General features: G+C 39.8%; 1 protein-coding gene and 1 pseudogene across 1 annotated transcript; both read left to right on the top strand.

Annotated features, from left to right (window-relative positions):
* Window positions 1-526: 526 nt before the first annotated feature.
* Window positions 527-1,486, top strand: LOC112866660 (olfactory receptor-like protein OLF3). Its single transcript, XM_025929622.2, has one exon. The coding sequence runs from the start codon at window positions 551-553 to the stop codon at window positions 1,484-1,486; it is 936 nt and encodes a 311-aa protein (XP_025785407.1). The 5' UTR covers window positions 527-550.
* Window positions 1,487-15,758: 14,272 nt separating this feature from the next.
* On the top strand, window positions 15,759-16,700 carry LOC112866661 (olfactory receptor-like protein OLF3; annotated as a pseudogene).
* The last annotated feature ends 1,830 nt before the right edge of the window (window positions 16,701-18,530 follow it).

Raw genomic sequence — 18,530 nt, 5'->3', positions numbered from 1 at the left:
GCAATGTTTTCATTTTTTTTTTTTTGGCTGCTGAAAAATCTGTTTTATATTTGCTACCTTCTAACTTGCAACCTAAAACTTCTGATTTTAAAATGGTGAAAATTGAGTTTTTCATTTGCATAGATACTCTGGAAGTAAATGGTAAATTAAAAACAACAGTTAATGCCTGTTAGGCTCCATTCAGTATGGATTTTGAGGTAGTAAGGAGGGCATACTGGTATCCTACAAAGAAGTAAACAAAGTCCTTGTTTAGGAACTGACCCTAAGAAAGAAAAGGATGTTTTCATTAATTTTTTTAACTCAAATGTCTAAGCATTTTAATAAAAACTTTCCCATTTAAGGAAGGAGAAGAATTTTCTCCTTTCTTGAATTGAGCCATATCAATGGGTTCTATTGTGGTCCCAAACCCTGAAGGAGACATATATAATCTGGGAAAGCACACAATGCAATGTTAGATGGCTTTCGGTCTGAATGACCTCATCAACCCCTCTGCCACCTTAATTATCTGGTATTTATTGGTTTATAACTTGGATTTGGTCCTCAGAGTCTCATGGGCAGGGAAAACCAGACCTGGATGAGTGAGTTCATTCTGCTGGGGCTGTCCAGATGCTGGAACACTCAGGTCTCCCTCTTTGTCCTTTTCCTGGTCATGTATCTGGTGACTGTGCTGGGGAACTTCCTCATCATCCTCCTTATCAGACTGGACAGCAGGCTACACACACCTATGTACTTTTTCCTCAGTGTCCTGTCATTTGTGGACATCTGTTATACCAACAGCACCGTCCCACAGATGCTTGTTCACTTCCTGTCAGCCCGGAAGTCCATTCCGTTCCACAGCTGTGTGCTCCAGCTGTTTTTCTCCCTGGCCATGGGCAGCTCCGAGTTTTTCCTGCTGGGAGCCATGGCCTATGACCGCTATGTGGCCGTGTGCCACCCGCTGCACTACACAGCCATCATGCATGGGGGGCTTTGCCTGGCGCTGGCTACTGGCTGCTTGGGGGCTGGCTTCATGAATTCACTGATGCAGGCAGTGATCATCTTCCAGCTACCTTTGTGCCATAATGTCATCAATCACTTTGCCTGTGAGATGTTGGCTGTGCTGAGGCTGACCTGTGTGGACATCTCCTTCAACAAGGTCATGGTGGCCATCTCAGGATTTTTGGTGATCATGCTTCCCTGTTTTCTGGTTCTGTTCTCCTATGCTCGTATAGTTGCTGCTATTCTGCGTATCCGCTCTGCCCAAGGACGCTGCAAAGCGTTTGAGACCTGTGCTTCCCACCTCACTGTGGTTTCCATGTGCTTTGGAACAGCCATCTTCACATACTTGAGACCCTCTGCTGGCTCCTCAGCAGAGCAAGAGAAGATGGTCGCTCTATTCTACGCTGTGGTGACCCCAATGCTAAATCCCTTAATCTACAGCTTGAGGAACAAGGAGGTAATGAGCGCCCTAAGAAGACTGTTGGGAAAATTAAGTGAAAAAAGGTGAAGATTCAAAGAATTTCTCCTTCCTTCCAAAAGCCCAAAGAATGACATTTCAAACAAAGAGGAAATGATGGACATGCCCTTTTCTCCAGATTTACTGATAAGGTAGATCAAGGTGAGCACAGTTTTGAAGACTGACTTTTCACATTAGTCCACATTTTGACTATGTATTACCACCTTCTTATGCATACAGTAAAAAAAAAAAAAAAAAAAAGCATCCAGTTATTAAGTTGGGGTCTGCTGGGTTAGCAGTCTTTCCAGAATTTACATTCTCCCCTCCCCTTTCTTATTTCTCCCGCATATGCCCCTAGGAAATGCAGTGTGGACAATGAAAAGTCTCAGAATGAGGGCAGCCACGCTTCACATCTTGACCCACCCCTCACCAGCAATGTGACTTTAACAAATATGTTTAATATCTCTGACCTCCAGTTTCCTCAACCATCAAAAGAAGGAATGACATTCAATGTGTGATTATTTTGAAGATTATAGATAATCTATGTAAAATACTTGCTAGGGTGGTGGTATAGATATTCAAGTATTTAAAAAAAATTAATGTTTATTTTTGAGGGAGGGAGAGTGGGGGAGAGGCAGAGAGAGAGAGGGAAACACAGAATCTGAAGCAGGCTCCAGGCTCTGAGCTGTAAGCACAGAGCCCAGCACGGGGCTCAAACTCTAGAACCGTGAGATCTTGACCTGAGCCAAAGCTGGACGTTTCACTGACTGAGCCACTCAGGTGCTCCTCAACTATATTTTTTAATGTTTATTTATTTTGAGAGAGAGCTCACGCACAAGCGGGGGCAGAGAGAGAGAAGACAGAGAATGCCAGTAGGCTCCTTACTATCAGTTGTTAACACGGAGCCCAGCGTGGGGCTTGATCTCATGAACTGTGAGATCATCACCCAAGCTGGAATCAAGAGTTGGACGCTTAACTGAGCCACCCAGGAGTCTTCATATTCAACTATTTTTATAAATAGTTTTTAGGACAAAATTGTAGGGCTAACTAAGCATTATGCAACCTTCTCTCCGTATACAGTTGTTCAAAATGAACTTTCTTTCTATTGTATGGCTGTAGTAGACCCTGTGCTCTGTCTGCTCCAGGTGACCATCTTACCCATAACCATGGCATCTATCTATAGATCTCTCTCTCTCCCCCAATCTCTGATCTCTCAATATCTCAGCCATTCATCTGTTATATAATTTTTAGCTCTGAGGCAGGCAAAAGCTCAAGCTTTCTCATGAGCTTTAAACACATGTATCCAGTTGCTTGCTTAACACCTTCATTTATATCATGTGAGTTACATTCTTAACATAGTTAAAATAGAATGTGCTTGGTATGTCTTTGAAGTCTCTTTAATCTATAAGTTATGTCCAACTCTTTTTTTGTCCTGCAATTTATTTGAGTGGCCCAGGCCATTTGACCTGCAGAAGGCACCTTTTCTTAGAAAATAAATGTGGTCACATCTTTATCCTGTTTCGAATAAAGTCCCGCTTCACACATGTGGGGTCTGACGTGGTCCGGATGTTGCACCAGAGATAATTAATCATATTCCTCAATAGATGGATCATTATCATCTGCATTTTATTAATTGTTAAAAATTAATTAATTCGTGGCAGCCACTATGGAAAACAATATGGAAGTTCCTAAAAAAATTAAAAATAGAACTACTATATGATCCAATAATTTACTACTGGGTATTTACCCAACAAATATGAAAACACTAATTAGAAAAGATATATGCACCCCTGTGTTTATTGCAACATTATTTACAATAGTCAAATTATGGAATCAGCCCAACTTGCCACTGATAGAAGAATGGATCAAGAAGATGTGGTGTGTGTGTGTGTGTGTATGTATATATATATAATGGAATATTACTCATCCATAAAAAATAATGAAATCTTGCCATTTGCAGCAACATGGATGGATATAGAGGGCATAATGCTAAGTGAGATAAGTCAGAGAATGACAAATAACATATGATTTCATATGTGGAATTTAAGAAGTAAAACAAACAAAGAAAAGAGAGACAAATCAAAAAAACAGACCCTTAACTATAGAGAACAAATAGATGGTTACCAGGGGGGAGGTGGGTGGAAGATGGGTGAAATAGGTGAATGGGATTAAGGGTACACTCATTATGATGAGCACTAGCGATGACGTATGGAACTGTTGAATCACTCTATTGTACACATGTAACTAATATAATGCTGTGTGATAACTTTGCTGAATTAAAAACTTAAAAATTAATTATCTTTTATCTCATTTTTATTTCTTCCTTGTGTGGACAACTCTTCTAATATGTTTAATGTATGTAATTATGTTTGAGAGCATATTTATGTAATTGTTAAGAATGCATTGCATTTGTAACTACTCATGTTGTGATGTAGTTGTTTTCACTCACCACTGTATTTTTAAGATCCATACATATGGCTAGTCTATTACTTCTAACGGTTCATAGTGATCCATAGTAAACCATATTCTAGCTAACACTCTATTATGGCACCCAACTTCCCACCATCACATATGGCCCTCTGATAAACATCGTAATAACACACACTTAAAGAGCTGTGTGAGAATTTATTTGAGGAATATTCTCAAGAAACAACATGCTAGGTTATAGATAATGCTCACCAGAATGGCTTTGTAAGTCTCTACTACTTCAGTGCCTGAGGATCCCTCTCTATCCACAGCCTGCATGTTTTGAATTTTTCTAGCCTGAAAGATCTAAAATTATTTTATTTTTCATTACTCTGATAAGTAATCCATATGACTATGTCTTCATATATGGACTCTTGATTTCCATCTACACCCCATTCTGTTCTATCCATGCCTTTCCTACCTGAGAGGTTCATGATAACTCCATCATTGCAGTGGTTAGACCACTCTCTTTTTCTCATATCTGATTCAAATCTGCAAGAATATCCTGTTGTCTCTACATTCAAAATGTATATAGAATACAATCACTTATCATCTCTACTCCTGTACCCTGGCGTGAGTCACCATCATCTCCCACTTGCATTACTACAATAGTCTACAGCATATTTCTCTGTTTCTATTCCTATATCCCAGCACTCAGAGCGATCCCTCTGAAACAAAAGTCAAATGATGCCATTCCTCTTTTCAACCTATAATTACTCAGAATTCCTAAAATCTTTACAATGGACACAGGCTTGTTTTCGACTATACTCTACCTGGAATGCTTTTTCCTCATGGCCACTTCCTCATCCCCTCTAATTCTTCATTCAACTATCATCACTGCCCCATTTAATATGCAAATTTTCTCCGTGCCCCCTACTCCTGCTCCCTCTTACCTACTTATTTTTTCCAACATATTTGCAATTAACTCATTTTTTTTTTAAGTAGTAGGCTCCACACCCAATGTGGGGCTTGAACTATGACCCTGAGATCAAGAGTCTGATGCTCTACCAACTGAGCCATTCAGATGCCCCTCAACTAACTCATTTTTAATGTCTACCTCCTACCCCTTCATGACTCCCAGAACATAAGCCCCTTGAGAGCAGCATTCTTTGTTTTGTTCATTTATGTGTACCAAGTGTCTCAAATAGTGTCTGTCTCCTAGTGGGCACATGATAAATATTTTCTGAGTGAATAATATTATCCACCATTTGGGTTTCTATTGCTGTACACTGAGCATTCGTTTTCTTTTGGTCTTTTGCCATTTCCTTGTCAGCGTGTATATTATTTTTTTTTTCAACGTTTTTCATTTATTTTTGGGACAGAGAGAGACAGAGCATGAACGGGGCAGGGGCAGAGAGAGAGAGAGACACAGAATCGGAAACAGCTCCAGGCTCTGAGCCATCAGCCCAGAGCCCGACGCGGGGCTCGAACTCACGGACCGCGAGATCGTGACCTGGCTGAAGTCGGACACTTAACCGACTGTGCCACCCAGGCGCCCCCAGCGTGTATATTATAAATACAATCCTTCCTGTTATAGTCATTGCAAATACATATCTCCAAGCTGTTATCTCTCTGTTAACTTCATTCATGCAGTCCTTTGTTGAACAGAAAACCTTTATTTTGATATAAGCTGATTCAGCCAATTTTTGTTCTATGATTTATGCTTAGGAAGTTTTTCCAAAAAAAAAGTCCTGCAACAGGGTCATAAAATATTCTATTTTCCTATTTAATTAAATTGTCTACTTTTACCATTCACGGTTCTTTAGTTTATCTCATGTTTTCTTCTCCATACGTTGTCAAATATAGATCTGGTGGATTTTCTTCCATGTTGTGGTCCATTTATCAGTCTATTCTTTACTCATCTATCTGCAGTAACTTTAATGTACTATGCACAGATCTGTTTTTGAACTCTATTCTTTTCTCTTTGTTCATTTGTTTGCACTCTCACCATACAATTCTATTATTCTATTTTTAGAAGTCTTCTTGGTTTATAATAAGTCTTCATTGGTCATGTGTAGCTTATCAAATAAGATGGGCAAACACATCTTCTTTTTTCAAAGTTATTAAGTATATAATCAAAATAGCTGGCATATTTATATTTGTATTTATAGTCCATCTACAAATAGCTATTTATAGAGCAATGTATTTCATATAAATTTTTGAGTAATTTTATTAAGTTCCCCAAAAAGCTCATTTAAAGTTTTGATCAGGTTTGCACTGAATATGTAGATTCATTTTGGAGCATTGACATCTTTATAATATTAAGTTGTCTCATCCAAAGAATGAAATGTCTTTGGAGTTATTCTGCTAATCGTTAATGTCCTATTTAAAGTTTTAATATTTTCTCCACGTTCACTTGACAGATATTTGTTACATGTGTATTATAGGGCAGACACTCTTCCAAGTATGGTGGGTACAACAGTGAAAACAAACAAAAGGGTCTGTCTTTGTGGAGATTACATTCTACTTAAGGAAAATAAATAATAAATATAAGAAACAATATATAGTATACTATAGGTGTTAATTGCTATAGAGAAAAATAAAATGGGAAAAGTAGATGACGAATATTATAAGGACTGAAAGTTTTGGCAAAGTGCTCCTTACAAATCATGTATACTCTCTGATGAGAAATTCCTAAATACTTTATAACTTATGTTGCTATTATAAATGGTGTTTTCTTTTTTCTCTCATTGGTTATTGCTAGAGCACAGAAATGCTATTGATTTCTGTAATGTGGTCTTGTAGGTAGATCTTCTTAAATTTCATTGTTGAAAAATTTTTTTCTAGGTATATAATGTCATTTGTAAATAGTGAAAATTTTCTTTATAATCTTTGTACATCTTAATCTATTTCTTTACTCATATCATAGTCCAGGGCCTCTAATGTTGGGTTAAACAGAAGCTATGATAGCAGGTATCCTTCTGGTTCCTGACCCAAAGGAAAGTATATATAGATTCTCCATTAGGTCTAATGTGTGCTGTGGATTGAAGACATTTCATTTTTATTAAGTTTTTGAGAAAGAAGTGTCATAAAGTGAAGGAGTACCTGCCTTAGTATCCATCAAAGCAGGTTATAAAAGTACAATTAAAACCGTGGTATTGGTGTAGAAACAGGCATGAATCAAAATACAATCCCCAAAGAAACTTTTGCATATAGGAATTTAACATATCATAAATGTATAATGTGAAATTAATATAGGAAAATACGTATCACTAAATAAATGATGTTGGGACAAATGGCTCCACTGGCAGGACAAAGAAATATCATATTTCCTATTATATGCCATGAAAAATTAACTCCAAATATCTAAAAGCGAGGAAGTTAAGTGCATTTTACAAATGAGTTTATATTTGCTTCCTCCTAAAAATGTACTAAATAATGGTAAAAGCCTAGGACACAAGATAATAAATCCGCAAAGTAAAGAGGACAATAAATAAGAAAAAAAGTCTGCTAAGAGAAACGTCAGCAACATTTTGGAAGCTAGAGGGCAACTTTTCCCCCCTCTGCTCTTATCTTTTTAAGGTCCAGAGCTCACTTGCCCTTCCAGCTCCAGCACTCACAGAGCACCTGCAGGCAGGTTATTGTGCTTAGGAAGTGGGTCTGAGACCACTGGCTGGGCGAAGATGCTATTGTCAGAGCTCCCAGAGTAAGTTGGGGAGAATGAATCACATGCCCGTTCCTAGAGCAATGCCAGGTAGCCGAGCAGAGGCTGACAGCAGCCTGGTCACTGTCACAGACACAAGGCCCATGAGCAGAGATCTCCCTCACTCTCGGAGAAGGGAATACTCAGGGCTTCTACAGGTTTCACTACACAAGAGCTTAACATCCCCACTGGAGTTTTTCCACACAGGATGGCTGGACTTTTACTGAGGATTCTGAACGCTGAAAATCTCCAAGTACAAACCAGGGTAGCAAAGATTATCTTCTTTAAAGGAAAAGGCGTACGTTTTCAGAAGGTTACAGGATGTAGAATTCCAGACCTAGGGAGCAGCCCCGCCTTAGCATCTCCCTAGGACCTGGCATACAGAAGTCTCTCTGCCCATGCTTAGATCAGACAGTGAAGTACAAGGCATCCCATTGACCCCTGGGTTGCCTGGTTGGGAGCTATTGCTCAAAGGAATGTGGAGATGGGTGAACTGGAAGGAGGAATTTGAGATGTAATCACCTCTTCATGCTTATCAAGTAGAGTAAAAAGTTTCCACCATGCAAGGGTGGTGTGAGTGAAAACCCAGATGCATCCCACCCCCTTGAGAAATTAAAGTTTGGAGAGCTCCTTTCTATGCACCGGGGACAAGGAAACAAAACTGATTGGCAAAGTTGAAATGCGGGTTAGGGTGTTTGGTGCAGAAGTGACCAGACAGAGGGGGAGGGAAAAGACAGGAAATTTAATGAACAAAGCATAATTGGCCCCTTGAGATTTCGTCACTAAAGTTAGAGAAAGTTATCTGTTCCGATTGCACTTGCTTCAAATGTCGCAACTTGCCCAGCCCTGCCATTTTTCCAAGGCACACGATGACCTCCTCCACTCTCCAAAGGTGAGTTTGCAAGTGTCTTTTTAACACTTATTTAGCAACATGAATTCTGAAAGCAAGTTCCTGTAATCTGTAGCCCCCTCCTGTGTTCTTCAAGCCTGACAGCATGGTGGCTTGACATAGTTGTCCTCTCCTGGAGATTTGTCCCAAGAAAATGTGTTCTGGCTGTTCAAATTAGGAAGCCAGGAGTTTCAAGCGATTTAAGGGTTCCCGACCTGTGGTGGCCTGAGCCTACTAATAAACTGGCATTGGTGTTCATCTCTGCTTTCTACCCGCTGACTCCTGGAAACAGGGCCCAGAGGCCTGGCTATGCCGATGGTCCTTTTCTTCACTGATGTCAGGAGAAAGAGGACTCCCTCACAGGTTACCTGTTTCCTCTTCAAACAGAATTTCTATTTGGGGAAACAAGTCTTTAGGGTAACATCCTTGTCTGAAATTCTTCTCGTATCTGCCCATCTCGGGCTGGTCAGGAACCTAACAAAGCTTTGCTGGGACCCACTGTCCACACTCACGCGCTGAATAGGCTGCTTAGCTGATGCTTGTTGTTAAAACAGTCATTTTCAAGTTTACATTTTCAAGTGTGTCTCCATTTGCTTATTAATAAACCATTTTCATTATTTTCATTATTGCTAGATAACTATGTGTATGTCCCCCCAGGAAGGGCGCAGTTTATGCCGTTCTCTTTATTTTACAGATATGAGAACTGCTGTGCTAGGATTTTAGGGGAACATATGCTTTTCCATAAAGCTTCATTCCAGTGGAAGGGGTCTTTCAAAATTCAAATCAAATGTTCAAGCTGCATGAAAATGCTCCAAAGAGGCAGAGCCATTGTTGGTAAATGACAAATACAGCTGTTCCACTTGAGTGGGCTACTCCCCATGCCCGCTTGCAGCTTCAAGCTCATTCTCTAAGTACGCTGGGTCAAGGAAGAGAAAACAATGTCACAGTGGAGCAGGGCTAGATAGGTCGGAGCTGAGCAGAGGAGAGGGGATGGGGGGGGGGGCGTGCAGGAGGCAGCCCAACCTAGGAGTCCTAACTTCTCGTGTTCAGATCTGTGCCACCCCCCTCGTCCTGGTCTGCTCTCTATGACTTTACGTCACCTTCTTTTCTTTGTCCCATACCCCTCTCCTTTCGCAACTATTTTTAAAGCCCAGAGGAAAGGGATCTGGGTTTCTGAGCATCTCCAGTGTGCTGTGGCAATGCAGAGATGGCTCTGGTAAAGTATTTGCTTCTCTTTACAAAACAGATTATGGTAAAGTGGCCATAGAATAGAAATTAAGCCTGTGTAGTTTGGCTTTCAGTAATGACAAACAAATACATGTTCCTTAGCTAAGCATTTTTGAGTCTGCTATTTTTTGGTGGGAAATTTAGGGTTTTTCAGTAATGTAACTGGGGAAAAATTCGTCCTGAAGATTTGTGTGTGTGTGTGGTGGGAGGGTTGTCCTGAAAGATCTCACTGTTAATATTCTCTGGGAATTCATCAATTTCCCAGGTAAATCTATTTTGAGCAGGATTTCTACCATGATAGAGCCAAATTCTAGAAAATTTCACCGCAAAGAAGGGCTGCAATAATAAATAATAAAGGAGTAAAAGTAACACTCTGGGATTGAATACCAAAATAAATAAAATATAAGAAGCTGTGGTATATAAAATATTGGATAGCTTTAGCAATGTGTACATTGATTAAATGTCGAGAAAATGGCATCTATAAATCTTTTCTCCCATTTTCATTGTTTCCATTTCTTCCTCATTTGGTTTCATTTCTATTTCCTTGGCTTCTTCAACGTACTCTTTTTTTTCTTTGTCTTCCTTTCTGGTTTCATTTTTCCTTTCCGACCATTAATTCTCTCTCTGACTTTTTGCTTCTTTCCATTGAGAGCTTATCGATGACTTTGCCCATTTATTTATTCTTACTTACATCTCAATATCTTCTTCTCTTCTTCTGTTTAACTTTGTGTAAGTTTCGCTGTTAAATACTTATCTATTCACTACTTGTTTATTTAAGTTTGGGCTGGTTTTGATTTTTTTTTAAAGAAAGACATTTAATGAAGATTTTTAAATTAGGGTATAATTCATATCACATAAAATTAACCATTTTATAGTGCAGAATTCAGTATCAGTACATCCCAGAGTTGTGGTTTTATGTTGTGAGTATACAACTAAGTAGGTATGAAAGAACTTTGTGAACAGTTGGAGCATGAGTGAGTGTGTTTGTGTTGGCAACCCCAGGGGGGCGCTCTGGAAAGTGTCCCTCAGACTGGAGAGAACTGGATCTCTTCTCCGCCCGTGTAATGATTTGGGTTTAACTACACCGCTGGCCACTCAAGATTTTACCTCTGCCTTTGATGTGATTATCGCGTGGCCTGGAAATGTAGCCCACCTTTTATGTTAGTGTGATAGGAACTATTTACTTAAGCAGAGGGGGGATGTGTTGGCACTACTCATAAGTACTCACCACTAAAGATAATCGAGTCCAAGTTCCCCGTGGGAGGCAGATCAGAAGGGACAAATCTCCCCACCGAGACCAGACTCATGCCCGCAGCCCAGGATCCTTTGTTGGGATTCATCTTTGCCTTGTTAGGGATAGTCTTTTGGTTGAACAAAACTGTACTTAGGTTTAATCTTCGTTTGCAAGTTGACTTTAAACAGTTAGCACATACCTTTATCCATTTCTGATATTAGATTGTTTTTGTTTCCATTAGTGTCCATAATCATAGCCCTTCATTTTTTCTTAAGGGAGAAAGAAATGACTCCCTGCCATGGACCCCTTCTTGCACTCATCACCATATCAGACACAAAGTAGAAGCTTGATCATCTTTCCGAGTTTGTGAAAGAGGCTGGCTAATCATGTACTACAAGAGAGTTTGTAAATGAGGGAGTTGTGCTGTGTTCCTCCTTGTCCTGTTGTGGCCGTGACCTGGAGGACAGACTGCAACATCACGGGTAAGTGCCAGGCCCCTCCTCAGCTCCGCCATGACTCTGAGGTGGTGGGATTAAAGGCAGAGGAACTGAGTCCTCTTGATATGTCTCCTGATTTTTATGTTAGGTGAATCCACAGCCTTTCAACAGGATCTATCACTGCACTGCACATGGGGTCATGCTGTGCACAGGAGCACAAGGGATGTACCCCGAGTTATCAGGTAATCCCGTTTACCTGCGGACCCCTCCTCTGGCTAGTCACTTCGCCTCCTTTGCCACCTGCCAATAATGGGCCAAAGTTCAGAGTATTGTTGTGATGATTATTATATATTGTATTGTATTATGTTGTATTGTGTTATATTACTTATTAGATATGTAGAGTATTTAGTCTAATTTGGTCTAGAGTAAGAAATAAATAAATCGTTCAGATCAACTTGATACAGACACAAGTGCAGTTATGGTTTTTAATTCTTCTCTTAACAGTCTTCCCAGCCAGTGAAGTTTTGCACTCTAGATGAGCAGGAGTGTTTCAAGAGCTTGTTTTTTTCCCACCATCTGCCACCAAAAGAATAGATAAGATTGAGAAGATTTTGTAAAACTTAATGATTCACAGGGCAATTGACTTGGGTAAGTTATCTGAAATAATTTTACAATAAGATATACTTTTACATATCACTTTTTATTTATTTTTAGTTTTTAATTAAAAAATGTTTATTGTTGATAGAAAGAGGGAGAATGGGGGGGGGCAAGGAGAGAGGGAAACAGAGGATCTGAAGTGGGCCCTGCGCTGAGAGCAGCTGAGGGCAGAGAGACCAACACGGGGATCAAACCCACCAACTGCGAGATCATGACCTGAGCCAAAGTTGGAGACTCAACAGACTGAGCCATTCAGGTGTCCTAACACATCACTTCTTAAATATATCAAATGTATTTTACTAAAAAAAAAGCAAAATCATTTATACAAATTATGTATCACTCAGAAATGTGCTTGCCTGACGACATTACTGAGCAAGCATAACATGGCTTTAATGACAAATGACCTCGTTTTGGGTGTGTTTGGAGACAGGCAGGAAAACGCTACTAGTTTTGCAATTGTTTGATTTAAAAAAATTTTTTTTAATGTTTATTTATTTTTGACAGAGAGAAAGACAGAACATGAGCAGGGGAGGGGCAGAGAGAGAGGGAGACACAGTATCTGAAGCAGGCTCCAGGCTCCAAGCTGTCAGCACTGAGCCTGACGTGGGGCTCAAACTCACAAACACGTGAGATCATGACCTGAGCTGAAGCCGGACGCTTAACTGACTGAGCCACCCAGGCGCCCCTGTAATTGTTTGATTTAAAAAAAAAAAAAACACATTCAAGTCCTGGTTATAGGAGTGCAGACAACATACGTGAATCTAGCATTACCCGGACCCTTCACGTTCACGCAGCCTGCATGCATGTGCACACCTCTGATGTACCTAGAAGAGTGGCTGTGTCAGGGTTACCTCTGAGCCCTGGGAAGACAGGACTGAAGAAAGGTGATCTGGAATCAGTCTTACATACAATGCGGTTCAAGTCACTGGTGTTGCTTTAAAGGACAGGTTACAATAGAAATACATCTTGGAAACAAGCCATCACACTTTGGTATGTTTCAGGTTTTATTGTGATTTATACAGTTGTTTGGTTTATTTCGTGAAATCCTAACACAAAGCAGCAAGCATGAAATAACTATTACTTTCTTCAACATTTACATTTTCTGCAATTCTTGAAATGTATAAATATATATACAGATGTGTAGAAAGAGAGAGAGAGGTATAATTCTCTTCTAAAACTGCAGATTTTCAGATGTCAGAGAGTGAGCTGTGTGAAGTGTGTTCTCTTTAGCTATTGGTGAATCTCTAAAAAGCATTGGAGTGCTAAAAATACATTTACGTAAGGATAGGAAAGTATTGTAAACATACCAGTCCGTACTTTGATCAGGGCTTTCATGACTAGGACATTTTCTAACCAGTATAATGACAGTAGTTTTTAACTCAATGTAAAATATGGCAAAATGAAAAGCTAATGTACAAATAGGTGTAGTGCAACAGAAATTACAAACAAAGGAACACAAAAAAATTAAGCCTATGCTGTTGGTTTTTAGCCATGAGGCTGAACAACCTGTGAATTTTAAACATTCTGGAAAAATATCATTCTTGATTATGACCTACTTATTTGTCATGAAGATTTTTAATCCCTTATTTTGTTACACAGCGAGGAGCTTTACTTACATTGTGAATTTCTTTTTTTTTTTTTTTTTTTACTTTTTATTTATTTTTGAGACAGAGAGAGACAGAGCATGAACAAGGGAGGGTCAGAGAGAGGGAGACACAGAATCTGAAACAGGCTCCAGGCTCTGAGCTGTCAGCACAGAGCCCGACGCGGGGCTCAAACCCACGAACTGTGAGATCATGACCTGAGATGAAGTCTGACGTTTAACCAACTGAGCCACCCAGGCACCCCTACATTGTGAATTTCTTTGCCAGTCTTGTAGCTAAGTATCTTGTTCCAGTTAATTCTGGTGTGAGTGACTGGAAGCTTCCAGGGCAAAGCCTTGAATGGATTTCTCACATTGTTTGATCATTTCCTCTGATTTCTGTGTAACACTCTATTTCTGAAAGCTCGGTTTTTAAGAAATCCCTTGGCATTTCTGGTCTTATTCAGAACAATACTAAATCCTGTATATTTTATGACTAACGGTCTGAATGTTGCTATCTTCATGGCAATGAGCCTTAATCTTAAGTCTCCCAGCCACCTGTGTTATAAGTGTTATGATTTCTAATAATTATTCTAAGTTTTTGAGCTAAAAGTTGAAGTTTTTGATAAATTCAGTTGGAGTCTGCTATCTATAGTTATAACATGAATAGCAAAGGAGCCATTGGGGTAATAATATTTCACGTGGATCCTTCATGTACTGTCACAGGATGGTCTCTAAGACTTCAGACTTCCATCTGTATACTTTAGATATGGATCACTACTTTCTTTTTGTAAGCGAGCAAAAGAAAAGAAACAAAAGAAATTTTGGTTTTGGGTCAAAAAATTACTGCCTATGTCCTCATGTTCTATAGTTAACACCTGATTTTCTATCCTTCTATCTTCATGGGTAAGGACTCATCAATTGTGTATTGAGAAATGAATGAGCTGTTCCTTCCTTGAGAAAACATCATTGTTGAGTAACAACCTCATATCATTAAACAAGTTATTAAATTCCACTTGAGGGGCATGGGAGATGAATTTTAGCAACTATACATACTTTCTTTTCATGAAACAACTGATTATTTATTTATTTTGAAATGAGAGGGGGTGGGGGAAGAGAGAGCATCCAAGCAGACTCTATGTTGTTAGCACAGACTCCTACACGGGGCTTAAACCCATGAACCATGAGATCATGACCTGAGCTGAAATCAAGAGTTGGATGCTTAACCAACTTAGCCATCCAGGTGCCCCGACAATACCTGACTTTTTTGATTTTTTAATTTTTAACATTTATTTATTTTTGAAAGTGAGAGAGCACACGCACGCACAAGCAGGGGAGGGGCAGAGAGGGAGATGGAGACACAGATTCCGAAGCAGGTTCCAGGCTCTGAGCTGTCAGCCCAGAGCTCAGTGCAGGGATAAAACTCACAAACTGCGAGATCATGACCTGAACCAAAGTCAGAATCTCAACTGACTGAGTCACCCAAGTGCCCCTAACAACACCTGATTTTTAAAGTTGTCCATCTTGGGTTGATCTCCCCCATCGCAGTCACTGGCATGAGGTAGGTGGAGAGGAGACCTTCCACGTGGCAATGTCAAAAGGGCAAGGTCAAGCAAATAAGTTCAAAATAATTTATTAATGAAAATATAAGAATATTATTTACAACATCCAGGGTTTCATGGATACGTTCCCCCGAGGAGGGGTAAGTAGGGTGTGTCTGAGATATCTAGAGAGGAAACCCAATAAACAAAAGGAAGTTAAGTGGGACTGGACATCAATCAGAATTCAGAAAAATATCTTTCATATGAACCAAAAAATTTCTCACCAAAAAGACATGAATTCTCTATAATACCTACTAAATGGAATAGGATTTTAAGTCTAAACACTTCATTAATTTCCTTCCCCCATTTAAGAGCAGATGTTTGGGAGGAGAAATTACATTCCAATAGATTGAATTCTAAGAATGTAACTTCTTTTCTCCTTGATTTCCAGCTGCACAGCTGGATCCCATTGTGCTCCTCATATGGATGTGTTCAAGCAGAGTGTGGATGATGATTTGGCTGAGATGTTCTAGAAGAACTTAAGTTCAGATTGGTAAACTCTCCATATGGTCTAAAAGCCACTTTTCAATCCTGAGTTTTCATAATTTGTTTTTTCAACATCTTTAGAGTTTGGTCCTCAGAAACTCATGGGCCAGGAAAATAAAACCCAGACATGGGTGAGGGAGTTCATTCTACTCGGGTTGTCCAGTGACTGGAAGATGCAAGTATTCCTCTTTGTCCTGTTCCTGACCATGTACTTGGTGACTCTGGTGGGAAATGTTCTCATTCTTCTTCTGATCAGACTGGACAGCAGGCTTCATAACCCCATGTACTTCTTCCTTAGTATTTTATCCTTTGTGGACCTTTGTTATTCAAATAGTTTTGCCCCACAAATGCTGGCCCACCTGCTCTCAGCCCGGAAGTCCATCCCATTCTACAGCTGTGTGCTCCAGCTCTATATCTCCCTGGCCCTGGGTGGGTCTGAGTTCTTCCTGCTGGGAGCCATGGCCTATGACCGCTATGTGGCTGTGTGCCACCCACTACACTACACAGTCATCATGCATGGACAGCTGTGTCTGGGGCTGGCTGCTGGCTGCTTGGTGGTTGGTTTCGCCAATTCACTGATGGAGACAATCATTACCTTCCGGCTTCCCCTGTGTCACAATGTTATTAATCACTTTGCCTGTGAGACCTTAGCAGTGCTACGGCTAGCCTGTGTGGACGTCTCCTTCAACAAGGTCATGGTGGCCATCTCAGGATTTCTCGTGATCATGCTTCCCTGTTTCCTGGTTCTGTTCTCCTATGTTCGTATAGTTGCTGCCATTCTGAATATTCGTTCTGCTCAGGGACGTAGCAAAGCCTTTGGGACGTGTGCCTCCCACCTCACTGTGGTTTGTATGTGCTTTGGGGCTACCATCTTCACCTACCTGGGGCCACGGTCAGCCTCCTCAGAGGAAAAGGAGAAGATGGTTGCTCTATTCTATGCTCTGATGGCACCTATGCTGAACCCCATGATCTACAGCTTGAGGAATAAGGAAGTTATGGCTGCTCTCCAAAAGGTTCTAGAGAAATTCTGAGATAAAGAGTAAAGATTATAAGCATTTCTTGTTATCTATCATCAAAACCAAAAAGGAGATCAGCTGAGGGTAGACAGGACTCCCATACTTAAACTAAAGTTGACTAATATGCCCTTGCATTTGGAGAAAGCATCCTTCTGCCTGAGTAATGAATTTCCTTATATAGGCCAATGCCAGATAATTCACATGTCAGTGATCCACGAGAGGTCGTCTCCTTAGATCGTCTTCTCTCAGGTATCCAGTGGTATTTAGACTTCATCTGCCCATTTTTTATTTTATTAGTACATTAATGTATAAAGAAATGATCTGCAGCTCCATCCAGCAGACCTGGCATGGAATGAATAAAGAGACGAATGCCACCTATGAGGTCCGTTTTACCTGTGGAACAAAACGGAGGATGTCTGTTCTTTCTACATGACAAGACTCCATTTATTTGTAGAACAGCCTTATTTGCCCCAGGATAATTACAAATGGTTTCTTTAACCCTTTCTCAAATGATGTCAGTTTTAGAACTTTCAACACTTAATTTGTGCCTTAATATAGAGTGTGATATGATATTCTGAAATAAATAATATACGACACAATATTTGTTCACACCAGTATGGTGGCTCTCATCTGCTTTTCAAGAATGAAATCTGCTTGTAATATGCCAAATATCTGTGGCTTAACTACAGTTTTGGTTTCTAATTGTAGCAAAATATATATAAAACATAAAATTTACCAATGTAACCATTTTAAGGGTACAATTCAGTGACATTACTTTCTCAAACATCACTATTATTTCCAAAATTATTCATAGCTGTAGTTTTTTATGTAACTAATTCCCAAGACCTGTTTCCTATAAACTGTTTACAAAATCTCCATACCCATGGAACTCTTATTTTTTAAAAACTAAACTGAAGATATGTATATTTAGCTCTGCTAATTGTTATTATTGATTTTCACATGTCACACCAACTCACCAAGAATATTTTGAATCTTGATTCTCAAAGGTATTCTAGGAGTTTACTTTCTCTTTCTGTTTCATAGACATTATAAACAGAAACAGTTATAAAAAGAATTACCAAGTGGTACATTTTAACTAGATATCACTGTGAACCTATTTCCACATTGAAAACCTTTATTGAGCACATTTTGTGTATGCTTTTAAATCTACTTTAAAATAAATTATTCAAGCATATTTTAATCATTTTATCTAGAAGGATATAATAAGGCTTTGTCAAATACCTTTTTAGCTGTTATATTCTGGTCCTTGCCTGCTGTTGCATATAAGTGTGCTAAATTTACATAATAACAATTATTTTTAAAAAACGTTTATTTTTGAGAGAGAGAGAGAGAGAGAGAGAGAGAGAGAAAGAGAGAGTGAGCAAGGGAGGGGCAGAGAGACGGAGAGAGAGAATCCCAAGCAGGCTCTGCTGACAGCAGAGAGCCCAATGTGGGGCTTGAACTCACAAACTGAGATCATGACCTGAGCTGAAGTTGGATGCTTAACTGACTGAGCCACCCAGGGGCCCCTACATAATAATAATTCTTGATGCTCTGAGCTCCATCTGATATTATCTAAAAGTGGGGTCTATTCTTGTACTTCGTATGCCCATATCTTGAGCATCCCCAGACGTGTTAATATGTAACCTGAAGGTCTTTAGATTGTGCTAAATCCTAGGTCCTCCAGAGCCCCTGCAAGGATGGGTGTCAGGTGAAGTAAAAACCTACCTCCCATATCACAACCAATGCCTATGCCTCTAGACTCATCTTTTAGTAACAAAATGTCTCCAGTTTCTCAAGAGTATGTTCTTCAAAGCACAGCTGTGAGATCCCCAGTGAATCTAGTTCCGTCTTTTA

Source organism: Puma concolor, chromosome A2 (genome assembly GCF_028749965.1).
Source record: "Puma concolor isolate L17-30 chromosome A2, mPumCon1.1.hap2, whole genome shotgun sequence".
NCBI lineage: Eukaryota > Metazoa > Chordata > Mammalia > Carnivora > Felidae > Puma > Puma concolor.
The sequence above is the reverse complement of the archived record's forward strand: the minus strand, read 5'-3'. Positions and strand labels throughout refer to the sequence as shown.

Bases quoted from the DNA above. Each gene is read 5' to 3' on its own strand.
- LOC112866660 (XM_025929622.2), top strand. From the start codon at position 551: ATGGGCAGGGAAAACCAGACCTGGATGAGTGAGTTCATTCTGCTGGGG.